This window comes from Sapajus apella, unplaced genomic scaffold (genome assembly GCF_009761245.1).
Source record: "Sapajus apella isolate SASKATOON/1434 unplaced genomic scaffold, GSC_monkey_1.0 scaffold159, whole genome shotgun sequence".
Lineage (NCBI taxonomy): Eukaryota > Metazoa > Chordata > Mammalia > Primates > Cebidae > Sapajus > Sapajus apella.
This window is the reverse complement of record NW_022437099.1, coordinates 1,951,040-1,964,810: the sequence shown is the minus strand read 5'-3', so window position 1 is coordinate 1,964,810 and position 13,771 is coordinate 1,951,040. Positions and strand designations below refer to the sequence as shown.

The window sequence follows — 13,771 nt, the reverse complement described above, 5'->3', positions numbered from 1 at the left end:
TTGCCTGTCCCAGGCAGGAGGGCCTGGCTGAAGGTGCTGACCTCAGCAGGAACACTTGAAGGTTTTAAGAAAGTGAATTCAGATGACAGAAAGGAGTCTGGAAGCAAATGGGAAAAACAGTAAAAAAATAAGACGCAAAGTGTGTGATTTGCTGCCATTTATATACTATAGAAATTTTACATGCTGTATATTTACAGTGGGGCAAGTGCTTTTTTAATCTTTAAAAAAACAAAGATCAAACTTTAAACATCTCTGAACAACACAAACTGTATAAACCATACAGATTATTCAGATACAAACTGTATTAAATACAGTTTTCCCCACTCCATCTCCTGATGCAGGACCAGTGAATTATAAGTGTATCACAGTTTGATAGCATATCCATATTAAAAATAAAATCACAGTATGATTGTGTCTGTAACTAGAAACTTGAAGGGACCAAGCAGACAACTGAGACTCCAGTATCATAGTCAAGACAAGAGACGCTGTATCAAAAAGTGTCGTGTAATAGAAACATACTATAGGCTTACAAATCATGTCTGGGTTATACATTCATAATGTAAATACTCATCATAACTGGGAAATTGATTGGAACAGTTCCACAAAGTTCAAAAACAGAACTTCTCTATAAAATACATCTTCAAATCTTGAATACAACTAAAATAAGCAAATTAGTTTCTAGTATCAGACATTACAGAAAACAGACTGCTCTCGAAAGTCTAGGTGAGAGCATGTGAGTTTTTAAATAAAAGTCTTTAAATTAAATATACACACTGTCAGTTTGTACTTTTGACAATTCCATGGTTTCCCGGTTGGTCTTGCACCAGATGTCTAACTTGGAGGAACATTACATGAAATACAAGTAATCGACCTGAGTCTGTAATTAAGCAGCATTTGAGATGTTCTATTCCAGGGCATTATTTCAGTGGGATTTATATACACGGTATTTTACAATGGTCAGCAGTGGTAGAAAGTGTTCATCCATTTGGAATAGGGTAATTAAGAAAAGGTAAAAACTAAAAAAAAAAGTTCTCCATGGTAAAATCTGTACAGTATTTACTAAAGAAGCACCACGCAGATTGGAACAGTTATTTTCTATATAATTTAAGCTGGGCTGGGGATGGCTTCTGTTGAACGCATTGAATCTGAAAGACAAGAGGCGCAGGGTTAGTAGAAGGCGGGCAGGCGGCTGCGCAGGGGCCTGGTGAGGCCACAGCTTATCCCTGGATGCCCTGCCAGCTGCTCCCCAGGGCTGGGGAAGCTCTTCTTCCTTGAGAAAGTCACTCTGCCTTCCTGAGTTGAAATGAGGGAACTGGCAGTGCGGGGGGCTCAGCCAGGGAGGCGCCATCTGCTGGGCCGGGCAGCTGCCCAACCCCAGCTGCCGCCTCCGCCTCCATCCTCACAGCCCCTCACTCAGGAAGTTTAGCTCCTTAATTAGGGTTGGGCCTCTCCCTTGAGGACACATTGATAAAGCCTTTTAATTAATGGCCAGTTAATCCAGAATCTTCACTTGGAAATTCATTTTAAATTCCCTTCGCTGACTGACTACATGTGACAGACACTTCTGGACAAGGTTTCCTTTCAAGGGAAAAATGGTTCACTGTCCCTTTTTAGCTCCACAAGACTCAGGTATGGAACCAGTGACTCTCTCAGGACCCCTGTGTGAAGTGACTGAACACTGCCCTGCAGTTCCAAGGTCCTGATCTGCCATCCAGCACCTTCCCATGGTTTTGTGTGGTGAGTCTCAGGGGCTGCAGTAGCACGGGAAGGGGGAGGGCTGGGGGAGGGAATGAGGCTCCATTCTCCTCAGTGAGACATCTGTGGAGGGAGCAGGTCTCTCCCTCCCCAGATGTTTCTCAAAGGCCTGAGGGCTCAGCTGTTGTGAGCCGGGGCTGGCTTTTCCTAGTGAAGGGCAAGGGAATGGGGAGACACTGCCTGTGTGAGGGATGCAGGTCTTCCCTGGCCAGTAATGCAAAGGTGATGAGGTGGAGTCTAAATCTGTCCCCAAGTGCATAGCCTGGGTCTGGGCTGGCTGGGAGCCTGCCAGGGCCTCTCCATGGCTCTGCCTACTCCTGTGGGCCCCGCCCCCAGGCAGAGCTGCAGAATTACAACTCCTCTGCCTGCACCCCCTCAACACCGCCACAAACAATGTGGAAATGGACAGATGGGAAACAGCTTACCATAACTAGTGAATTTTTTGTTTTGAGGCCGAGTTTTCAATCACCTAGAAAGCAAAGGTCAGGAAAGAGATTTTAATTATGGTTGCAAAATTGCCAGTGCCCACACTCTGTGTGTTAAGTGGCTACAGACAGTCACTGCGGTTCCATGTGAGTGCCTGAGGCCGCTTCCTGGCCAGGTGAGCAGGAGTGTTCCAGCGTGCCACTGCTGCTCCCAGGGTTTTACTGACATCAAGGGTTTACGTGATGACTGAGGACCCCAGCCATGCCCATTCTTGGCTCCATCCAACCCACACGCACCTCAACATGAGGAAAACAGATCTCAGGCCCAAGAACTGAACTGAGCAGAAGAGAGCCAGAGGAGGAGTTTGAAAGAGAAAGGCAAGGGGCCAAACCCAGGGCAGAGGGAGGCCTGCAGGACTGTGGGATGCTGGGTAAGGCGCGGCTTGGGCAGCAGCCTTTTTGGGAGGATGAGAAAGGCTCCTCAGTCTGTGCTCACAGCAGAAGCACCAGCTGCAAACCCTGTCATTGGTATAGTGGGACCGGGGACCGGGAACGGAAACGCAGAGATACCACACAGACACACGCCTGACCGCAGCACCTAAGATGCAAGGCAAACAGGTTCACATTCAACCTCCTCCTCCCCGGACTAGCTGCCTCTGGGGCCATCACTGTCTTCCAGCAGCCCCGGCTGCAGAGCTTAGCACAGAGGCCTGAGAGTGGGCTGTCATCCTGCCGCCATCCTGGGAGCCTGCACGGCATGCAGGATGAGCCCACCCACGACATCCTCAGGTACCAAGCAGCCCTCTCCAATCCCCTTCTCCGAATCACTGAAACGTCCAGAATGTCTACAATACAAACAGCAAACACCGGCAGGCTCCCTTCCTCACGGGCAGCGCTGATGCCTGTCCTCGACTCCGGCCGTTTCTCCAGCACTCCACGGGCAAGTGTCCCCCACGGAAGGCTCGCCTGTCAGCCCCCAGCTCTCGCTCACACACTCTGAGGACCGTTTGCCTCTCAATCAACAATGGATGCCAGCTCTGGGCTGTTGGCAGAAGAGGCCTTCCCCAGAACACACAGCTCCACCAAGCCCACGACAGCCGAGCAGCCAAGGCCTCTCAGGGCAGCCCCGATGATACGTCCAACTCCCCGTGAGGAGGGGTGTGCTTCACATGTGAAAGCAAACATTGGGCGTCCAGGCAGGGGTGACACACTTTTTCTGTCAAGGGGCGAATAATAAACATTTTCCACTTTGTGAGCCACACAGTCCCTGCTGCAGCCATTCATCTCTGCCGAGTAGTGACAGCGAAGCCACCAGACAATGTGCAAAGGCGTCTGGCTGCGCCCCAATAAAGCCACAGACGCTGGAATCTGAATTTCACAGCATTTTCATGTGAAACAAACTGTTCTTCTTTGGGATTACTTCCAACCACTTAAAAAGGTTAAAACCATTCTTAACTCCAAGTTCAGTTCATGCAAAGCCCCGGGCTGCAGTTTGCCAAGCTCTGTTCTAGGTCCACTGAGTGGAGTGACACCCGCTTCTAACAGGCTCAGGGCTCCTCTCCAGGGCCAGCAGTCACTGGATACCAGCCAGAGAGGGAAGGAGGGCTGCCTCAAGTGCCATCAGAGCACAGTGCGTGGCCACATGATGAAGGAGACACAGCCCCGCAGGACAGATGCAGAATCCAGGATAGCTGGCAGTGGCAGCCAGTGCCCGCCACATGGAGGCCTCTGTGGCACCACTCAGGCAAAGGCCGGCGCCCACGCTTCTAATGACCCAAGCCAGCAAATCAGTACCGAGCGTCAGGGTATACTCAGAGTCTACGGGCTTAAGGATTCAGGAGAGTAACTTAAACACTGCAAAAGTATTTCTATCAAAAATGCTTTAAACAAAAACAAAAAAAAAAACACACACACAAAAAGATGCTTTAAAACCAAGAGTTATGGTCCTTCACAAGGCAAACACTCAGAAGCCCAGGGCCCTAAGTTCCAGGGCTTTGGCGACACAGGCAATGCTGAGCTCAGTCCTGGGTCACTCAGGCCTTCAATAAACGCTAAGGGGTTGCTGCTAAGGAGCCAAACTGAACAAGGAACTGCACTGCAGGCCTGAGCGCCGAGGCCGGACAGACAGGGCAGGGGTGTGCCAAGTAACTGTGCCCTCTGATGCCACCTGAGGGTTTCTATGTGTTCATCACCTGTGTGTGCCCTCTGATGCCACCTGAGGGCTTCTATGTGTTGATCACCTTTGCAAACAAACTGTATTAAGAAATAATTTCTAACTTCTTAATTCCAAGTATCTCCTCTTACCCTGGCCATACTCAAAGAGATGACACCTGTCCTCCCTGCTTTCCATCCGTAAGTGTTTCGTTTTCTCCCGGAAAGGTCCGACGCCTTCCAGAGGCGGGCCACCAGGGAGGGGAAAACCGCCCTGCGCTCTCCGGAAGTGGGCAACAGTCTCCAAACTGGCGGCCCTGGGTAAGTGCAGTTCTGAATCTTTAACAAAGTCCTCTGATTTCCTTGAATGTCTCTTCTTTTTCTTCTTCTTTTTTTTGTGTCTGTGGAGGTCAGTGTCAGAGCACGCTGCTGAGAGGTCTGAGTCCTGCTGATGCCTGCAGAAGGAAAAGCCAGAATTCAAACCCCTAAAACACAGAACCCCCAGAGCAGACCCTGGAGCTTGGCCTTCACACCACTGAGGACATGCACTTTGCAAACATCCACAACTCTAATGAAAAACGTCGGCCAGGCATGGTGGTGAGCACCTGTAGGCCCAGCTACTCAGGAGGCCGAGGCAGGAGGATCGCTTGAGCCCAGGAGGCTGAGGCTGCAGAGAGCCAAAAACTGCAACACTGCGCTCCAGCCTGGGCAACAGAGGCAAAAGGCAACAAACAGCCTTTTCACAAAAATTTTAAAAGTCTGCCTTCACTGTAATAACTAAGTCTAGGGTCATAAATTCACCAACCTCAGCTCCATCACTGAAGATTCACCACGGCCTTCAGCTTTCTCAGGAACTAAGGTTGCTGGACAAGTGCTGCAGGGAGGATTCGGCTAGCTTTTCTCAAAACCAGCGGTTACTTGAGGGGAAAGGAAATACTAGGCCTCCTGCCCTCCCATGTGCCTGGACACCTGGCAGCAATATTATTTTTTCCTTCAAGTAACCACTGCCTAGTTTCCATATGGCTTTTGGTAATCTTTTCCCAGGGTTTTAATTTCAAGAGATGCCAACTAAAGTTACTAATTCTGTTCCTGCTCATCCATCTCATCATAGGTAAGTCATTTTCAAGACAATCACTGACCAATTTAGCTTTTTAAAAATACAAAAACAGGCCAGGTGCAGTGGTTCAGGCCTGTGATCCCAGCGCTTTGGGAGGCCCAGGCAGGAGGCCCACTTGAGCCTAGGGGTTTGAGAACATACTGGGCAACACAGCAAGACGCTGTCTTTACAAAAAGAAAAAACTAGTTGAGGGTAGTAGCACACGCCTGTAGTCCCAGTTATTCCAGAGGCTGAGGGCTGAGGCAGAAAGATCGCTTGAGCCCAGGAGGTCAAGGCTGCAGTGAGTTATGATGGCATCATTGCACTCCACCCTGAGTGACAGAGCGAAACCCTGTCTCTTAATAAAAAACAAAAAAAAATTTCCCAATTGGATTTCGAGTTAAGAAATGGAGACAAAAACAGACAAAGGCCGAAGAAACAAAGGTGTCTCAGATGCGATGCTGGGCAGGCGAGCAGGTGGGCAGGCACATGAGAGCTGTGCCTCCCGCTGTCTGCTGACCTCACAGCCACTGAATTTCAGGAAAATACAATACATATGAAAACATAACTATATCTGACAAATAAGAGTATTAACACCAGGCCAGGCACGGTGGCTCATGCCTGTAATCCCAGCACTTTGGGAGGCCGAGGTGGGTGCATCACAAGGTCAGGAGTTCGAGACCTGCCTGGCCAATGTGGTGAAACTCCGTCTCTACTAAAAATACAAAAATTATCTGGGTGTGGTGGCAGGTGCCTGTAATCCCAGCTACTCAGGAGGCTGAGGCAGGAGAATTGCCTGAACCTGGGAGGTGGAGGTTACAGGGAACTCAGACCACGCCACTACACTCCAGCCTGGGTGAGAAGAGTGAGACTCCGTGTTGAGGGGGGAAAAACACCAATTCTAAGTCAGAGACTCCTGATTTTTCATTTATGGGACATTGCATGCTTACTCCTGGAAGAGTTATGAAGCATTCACCTACAATGGCACTATCATTTTGAAAAAGGTGGTTGTCAGGCATTTAACGACATCATCAAATTAAGAAAGAGCTTCAAAGCAGAGCAAATTTTTACAAATCTGTAAAAACAGTGAAATCTCAAAACCTAGAGATCAAAGACACAAATCAAACGGATATAATGGTGGCCTGGCAGGTCCCTTGTTCCTGAGTTGGGTGAGAAGGGCCAGGCCCCAGAGCTGACAGCGTCTCCGGGCGAGCATGAGGCCCCAGCCTCACCTGGAGTCGCGGTCTCGGTGTTTGTCTTTGGATTTCTTTTTCTTCTTTGATTTTTTGTGCTTCTTCACTTTAGGCTCTTCTAGAAGATCCTTCTGTTCGCTCCTCTGGGATTTCTTTTCGACATGACTGTCACTGTTTTCCAGACTGTTGTATCTCCGTTTTCGTGACTTTCCACTTTCGTGTTCATGAAACCGATCAGAGAGGTTACAGTTGTCTTCTGATACAAGCGCAGTTCTGTCGTGGGAAAAGTGGTCGGGGTGCGGGGTAGGGGCATGGGGTGCGCCTGTGCGGGGGCTGCCTGGGCGGTGCCGCTCCCTCTGCCGGGCCGGCTCACAGCCCCTGCGGCCCCGGTAGTGGTCCTTGTGTGGCCGCTCGTGCACCCCGGCTCGCTCGTGCTCACGGCCGCTGTGGAAGGGCTTCCAGTCCCGGGCGGCGTATGGGGCGTACCTGTCGTGGTAGTACCGGCACCTGTCCCAGCGCGGCCTGTCGGGGTAGAACTTCTCCCGGCCCCAGCTGTGCTCGCCCTCGGCGTAGTGGTGTCGGCTCCAGTCCGGCTCAGCCCCGCTGCGGTGTCGGGAGTGGTGGTGGCCGTACCTGCCCAGGGAGCGGCGCTCGCCGGGGCTGAGCCTGTCGCCGTGGCCAGGGTGGTGCTCCGAGGCATGGCGGTCCTGGCGGTCGCGTTCCCGGGCGCAGGTGCGGTGCCGCCGGTGGCGGTGGCCCTGGCCCTCGGTCTTGCTCCTGCTCTCCCTGGCGGGCTCCCCGCTGGACGAGCGCTCCCTCCGGCTGCGGTAGTGGCCTCGGTCCACCTTTCGGAGGCTGCCGATTTTTTCCTTCGCCGAGGAAGGGCCTGGGGCTTTCGGCCCCACCGCAGCGTCCTCTCCCTTCTCCCCAGGGCTAGGCTCAGGGTCCCCCACTGGGTTACCGGGCGGGGCCGCCTCCAGTGCTGGAGCTGGCGGCCCCTCTGAGGCCTCAGGCGCCCCGGAGCTCTGGGGCGGATCCTGAGCATCCCGGGTGTGGTCCCTGCTGGGGTGAACCAGAAGCGGCTGCTGGTGGGACTCCTCCGACCCCATGGGTGGAGCCGGGTTTAACGCCTCCTGGGCTTCCGCTGATATCGAGTCTCGCGGACCCTCCACGATCATCCCCGTGTCCTGGGACGGCGGGCTTCGGTCGCCTGTTAAGCTCCCGGGGTCACACAGGTCAGGGGGCATGGTATCCCCTGTGATTATGTCCTGGCCGGCGCTGGGCGGAGGCTCCTCGGGGGCGGCGGCCATGGCCTCCCAGGTGCCTTCTTTGGTAGCGGGGGTCCCAGGGTCAGGGGGCGGTGGAACCTTGGTGCTGCTGAGGCTGGCGGCCAGGTCCGGCTCCTCCAGGGACTCTGCGGCGGGGCTGCCGGGCTGGGGCTCTGCGATGCAGTCCTCGGAAGGGCCCCTCTCTGCTCCAGGTGCACTGTGGACCCCAAACACACACACACACCATTAGTGTGGTGATTTGACAGGCTCCTATCACTGCATTACAGGGACAAATACTTCAAAATGTTCACTATTTCATATCTTTAAATATATCTGGCTGAAGCCCAATATTAGGCCTATCATCTCTGGAAACTCCCTATTTTCTCTTTCTCTTACGAAATAAAAATGTTGTATCATCAAGCCCAGCTCCTAGCCTATTTTTCACAACAATTATCCTGCAGTTCTAGGCTCTTCCTGTTTCCAGATAATCCTCTAGTTCTTCTAAGTTCTCTAGTGTTTTTTTTATTTTTAAGAGACAAGAGTCTCATTCTGTTGCCCGGGCTGAAGTGCAGTGGCGCAATCTCAGCTCCCTGCAACCTGCAGCTCCCAGGTTCAAGCAATTCTCCTGACCCAGCTTCCCAACCAAGTAGCTGGGATTACAGGGGTCCACCACCATGCCTGGCTAATTTTTGTATTTTTTAGTAGAGATGGGGTTTCACGATACTCTGGCCAGGCTGGTCTTGAACTCCTGACCTCAGGTGATCCACCCGCCTCAGCCTCCCAAAGTGCTGGGATTATAGGTGTGGGCCACCGGCCGCAATTCCTCTAGTTCTTCCTAATAACTAAGTCTAAAGAAAAACGTCCAGTAATGACGGGGCCTCCTTTTCCTCTGGACTCCCTTTCTCTGATTTGTCTTAGAGCCTCAAAGGTAGAGCAGCTACCTCCAAACAGAGATAGCAGCTCCTCCAATTACTGACAAATTGTGAGGCATCACTGAGGCTTTAGAAACACTTTCTGTAGTAAATTAACTCTGTCCTTTGATTCCCGCACAGCTTTCGTTATATCCTCAAGATTAATGAAAGCTGCCGTGGCTTGGGCTTGTCTGCACAGCCACCTGCCTCATCCTCACGCTACCTGGCCTACGAAAGGTGAGAGTCCCCTGGTCGAGGGAGTGAGTGTCTGAGCTAGCCTATTCTTAGGTTGGGAATGAGTGTTCCCTGCCTGCAGGGTTCACCACATTGATTTTAGTATCTAAGCCCTCCTAACAGAGGGCTTCGGTGAGGGCACTCCCCTGCAAGGGGCCATTCTGGAGTTGCCACAGTGATGGGAGCCCCACCAGCACAACAGGCAACCCCACAGGTAAGTGAGTGCCAACGACCATGCAGGTAAAAGCACAGTGTGTTACTGGCACGTTTTTCACAGACACTGAAGTTTCCAGGAATGCAACTAGTATATAAATCTAGAGATAGTCATGCCGTGATTTGATCAGAACTTCACCAGAAATTGTTCACCGTGAGAACATGACTTCCTGATGGCGAACCTGCACCTGGCACCAAGCATGCCGGCATCCGGCCATGCTCTAAGCCATCGCTCACAGCCAACCTGCGCACAGATGCGAGCACCGCCCGCGCCACAGCCTCTCGCCGCAGGACCATCCTGCCTGGTTCTTTGCATAGCAAAGCCACTGTCACTGCATGACAAATTCCTTTCCTCTTATTCTTGACTAGAATTACATTTAGGTTACTATAATGATTTTTTTTAATGATGGGGGAGGTTTTATCATCTATAATTTCAGCATCCTCGAGGGGCCATTACAAAGAACAGTCACATGCCTCATACATGCGGGCAACAATGGACCACATGTGACGGTGGTCCATCGGATGACAGCAGGTGGAAAAATCCCTGTCCCCGTAATTGTTCTGACAGCCTGGGGCAGCACATGACTGAATGTGGTGGTGCCAGTATGAACAAACCCACGGCACTGCCAGTCCCATAGAAGTATAGCGCATACAATTAGTATATAATACATGGTAATGATAATGAACAACTGTTGGCCAGGCGCCATGGCTCACGCCTGTAATCCTAGCACTTTGGGAGGCCAAGGCGTGCAAATGATTTGAGGTCAGGAGTTTGAGACCAGCCTGACAGGAGTTCACATGGTGAAACCCCATCTCTACTAAAAGTACAAAAAAAAAAGTAGCTGGGTATGGTGGTGTATGCCTATAGTCCTAACTACTCAGGAGGCTGGGTCAGGAAAATTGCTTGAACTCGGGAGGCGGAGGCTGCAGTGGAAAGAGATTGCATCACTGCATGCCAGCCTGGGCGACAGAGGGAGACTCCACTGCAAAAACAAAAACAAAAAAATGATTGTTACTGGTTTATGTATTTACCAACTGTACTTTTTATGATTATTTCAGAGTGTGCTCTTTCTTACAAGATATAAGGTAACTGTAAAACAGCCTCAGGCAGGTTCTTCAGGAGGTCTCCAGAAGGCGGCACTCTTGTCACAGGAGATGATAGCTCCACGAGTGTTCTGCCCTTGAGACCTTCCGTGGAGCAGGATGTGGAGGTGGAAGTCAGTGGTACGGATGACACTGACCCTGTGACCCTAGCCCAGTGTGTGTGTTTGTGTCTTCATTTTTAACATAAAAGTTACTTATTGTTTTCTTTTTTTTTTTTTTTTTTTTTTCCTTTTTCTTTGGGACGGAGTTTCGCTCTTGTTACCCAGGCTGGAGTGCAATGGTGCGATCTCGGCTCACCGCAACCTCCGCCTCCTGGGTTCAGGCAATTCTCCTGCCTCAGCCTCCTGAGTAGCTGGGATTACAGGCACGCACCACCATGCCCAGCTAATTTTTTTGTATTTTTAGTAGAGACGGGGTTTCACCATGTAGACCAGGATGGTCTCGATCTCTTGACCTCGTGATCCACCCGCCTCGGCCTCCCAAAGTGCTGGGATTACAGGCTTGAGCCACCGCGCCCGGCCACATAAAAGTTAAAAAATTTAAAAGTACAGAAAAGCTTATCAATATGGATATAAAGAACTTATTTTTGGCCGGGCGCGGTGGCTCAAGCCTGTAATCCCAGCACTTTGGGAGGCTGAGGCGGGTGGATCACGAGGTCAAGAGATCGAGACCATCCTGGTCAATATGGTGAAACCCCGTCTCTACTAAAACTACAAAAAATTAGCTGGGCATGGTGGCGCGTGCCTGTAGTCCCAGCTACTCAGGAGGCTGAGTCAGGAGAATTGCTTGAACCCAGGAGGCGGAGGTTGCGGTGAGCCGAGATCGCGCCATTGCACTCCAGCCTGGGTAACAAGAGCGAAACTCCATCTCAAAAAAAAAAAAAAAAGAACTTATTTTTGTACAGCTGTATAATGTTTGTGTTTTAAGCTAAGTATTATTACAAAAGAGTCAAAAAGTTAAAAATTAGAAGTTTATAAAGTAAAAAGTTACAGTAAGCTGTGTTTACTACTGGAGAAATAAAATTTTTAAACAATGGAGTGTAGCTTAGTGCTGTGTTTAGAGTCTACAGGAGTGTCGTGTCCTAGGCCTTCACATTCACTCGCCTCTCACTGGCTCACTCACAGCACCCTCTAGTCCTGCCAGCTCCATTCATGGAAGTGCCCTCTGCAGGTGTGCCAGTGCCATATTTTTACTGTCCCTCTTCTATGTGTAGGTGTGTTTAGACACAGATACTTACCACTGTTACAGTCGCCTACAGTATCCAGTGCTGTCACAGTCTGTGCAATTTGTGGCCTAGGAGCGGCAGGCCACACCCTCTAGCTTTGTGTGACACTCTGTGGTGTTGGCATGACAACAAAATCACCAAATGACACATTTCTCAGCGTCCCTGTTGTTAACGGAGGGAGGACTGTATCCGCTACTTGGCAGAACTGAGAGCCCTGCCCTAGAACCTCAGCACACCTCACACGATCATTCCTCATGAAAAGATGAAATGAGATGGCGCTTGAAAGTGTGCCAATAACACTGCTAACCAGAGAGAGGCGGCTACGCAGGAGGATCAATGGCACTGTGAGCACATCAAGTTTCCATGGACTTGGTCCTATATGCTACACTTTTTCTTTACTCTTCTAAAAGACAAGTTAATAAATCCTATACATTATAATTCAAATCATTCTAGGATTCAAAATTTTCATTATAAAACTTCTACAGTGTTAAAATACTGACACATCTATGGGCTCGACTGGATTTCCTACTATGCAGCCACAAGTGCTTCTAATTTATTCTTGCCTTACCTCGTTTCATCTGTGGAGCCTTTCACTTTGTTGCTAAGCTTGAAGGTCTCTAAGATTTTGTCTTCTGGGAGAGATGGCAAAGGAGCAGGTATCAACTGCAATAAAAACAAAAATATTTCAGCCTCAGGTGCCAGCTCCATGCCTCCTGAAATCCAGCCAAGGGAACCGCCATGATCGAGGCTAAGACCCTGGTGCATGCTCACCTTTCCAGGAAGACCATTTGCCTTAGCAAAGGGATTTTCTGAGTGCAGGGCAGGCTGGCTTTGGCAGCTGGCACCATCAGGTGGCAGGCCGTTTTCTTTCAAGTCACTGTCGCTGTCTGCACTATTAGCACCATTTAGGATCATGGGTTCTTGGAGCTCATGCGGAGTGGTCTCCTCATCTTCGGCATCTTGGCCGGGACAGTGAGAGCTTGCAATCGTACCAATCCCATTCTCCTTGCCCAGCCCCTTTGACTCCTCGTCAGAGTCCTCAGAGGACTCGGCGCCATAGGGGACCAGCACGCTGGAGTTCAGCTTGGATTTGCCATTCATCACGGGCTGGGGGCAGGATTCACTGCAGGGGATCGGTTTTGTTACTTTACTAGAAACTGACATCATAGATGCGTTCGAGGTAGACTGTACTGCAGAATTGGTAATGGTAGAAGAGGGAACGGGCTTGGTAGGGTTCTCCAAAGAATTGCTATGAAGGTTAGGCTGAGACTGACCTTGGCGAACAGGCAACTTGTTGTGAATACTGATTGTAATTTTTTGTTTCTTAGGATGTTCTGGGATCACTGAGGACCTGTTAACTGACCAGTTTTGGACAGAAGCTGAAGCATGAACAGGACTTGCCCTGTTGACACTGGAATTCCCATTAGGACTCGAAATGGAACTGCCTGGTGTGTCTTTCAATGGTCCAGTCCCATTTAAGTGAGGTGGATTCTGGAAGTAAGAAAAGCACAGCTGGGTCAGAGCTCTGGAAACACGGTCACAGAAACAGAACCCATTGTGGCTGATGGGTCCTTCCCATTTTGCTTTTTCAGGACTAACAAGTTTCACGCATCTAGAAATGTTCTCTGTTCTTTTCAATCCCTCCTACCCATGCATACTCTGCACAGGCCCTACTTTTCTGACAATCAGTCAACAAATAGGACATACATGTTTCACAGAATACAATCCTCAGACCAAATTCTCTCTGTTCCAGATCAGATAGAAATCAGCAGGCCCTGTGGCATGGAGTCATACACTTGCTCCCTGGTTGCGTTTCCTGGGAGCTCACCACTGCACAGAGTGCCAGGAAGGAGGAATCACCCTTGCCTCAGAGCAAAGGAGACGGTCACGTGGGCATAGAGTAGGGGCTGCTTCAGGTGCTGCTCACTCAGCCATGACCCCCACCCCCTCGATATCTCCAAATTCTCCTCATGCAGTAACACATTCACTGCAGGTTCCCACCATGGCTGCTGCATCCCCATGGAGGCGCAGGCCTGAAACATGGTTAATAGATCATGCGTGGCCTTCACATGGCCTTCTCAGATACCCAAATTAGCTGCTATCTTAACACTGGAAAGCTTCGCCATAAAAACAAAAACAGTCTTTGGAAAAGCAATGCCAACTACCTTTCCCTACAGGGCACATGTCCTACTGTTT

At 50.3% G+C, this 13,771-nt stretch overlaps 2 protein-coding genes across 7 annotated transcripts in view; one reads left to right on the top strand and one right to left on the bottom strand.

The window, feature by feature from the left end:
* The window catches only part of CYTH3 (cytohesin 3), a 113,663-nt gene extending 111,862 nt beyond the window's left edge, over positions 1–1,801 (top strand). Inside the window, exon 13 of the mRNA XM_032266475.1 lies at positions 1,615–1,801. Within this exon, the coding sequence (XP_032122366.1) occupies positions 1,615–1,666 (52 nt within the window). The 3' untranslated portion in view covers positions 1,667–1,801. The remainder of the gene's footprint in view (positions 1–1,614) is intronic.
* The window catches only part of USP42 (ubiquitin specific peptidase 42), a 57,551-nt gene continuing 43,922 nt past the window's right edge, over positions 143–13,771 (bottom strand). For 4 of the 6 annotated variants that reach the window (XR_004265012.1, XR_004265013.1, XR_004265015.1 and 1 more), the window contains 5 exons: positions 12,347–13,066; positions 12,144–12,238; positions 6,660–8,105; positions 2,181–4,786; positions 143–1,145 (listed from right to left, as the gene is read on the bottom strand). Coding sequence is in view for 2 of the 6 variants with exons in the window: in XM_032266471.1 (XP_032122362.1) it covers positions 4,453–4,786; positions 6,660–8,105; positions 12,144–12,238; positions 12,347–13,066 (2,595 nt within the window). In the remaining 4 variants the exon portion in view is untranslated. Of the gene's footprint in view, positions 4,787–6,659; positions 8,106–12,143; positions 12,239–12,346; positions 13,067–13,771 lie in introns of all 6 variants that reach the window. The other 2 variants (XM_032266472.1, XM_032266471.1) reach the window with 2 other exon arrangements.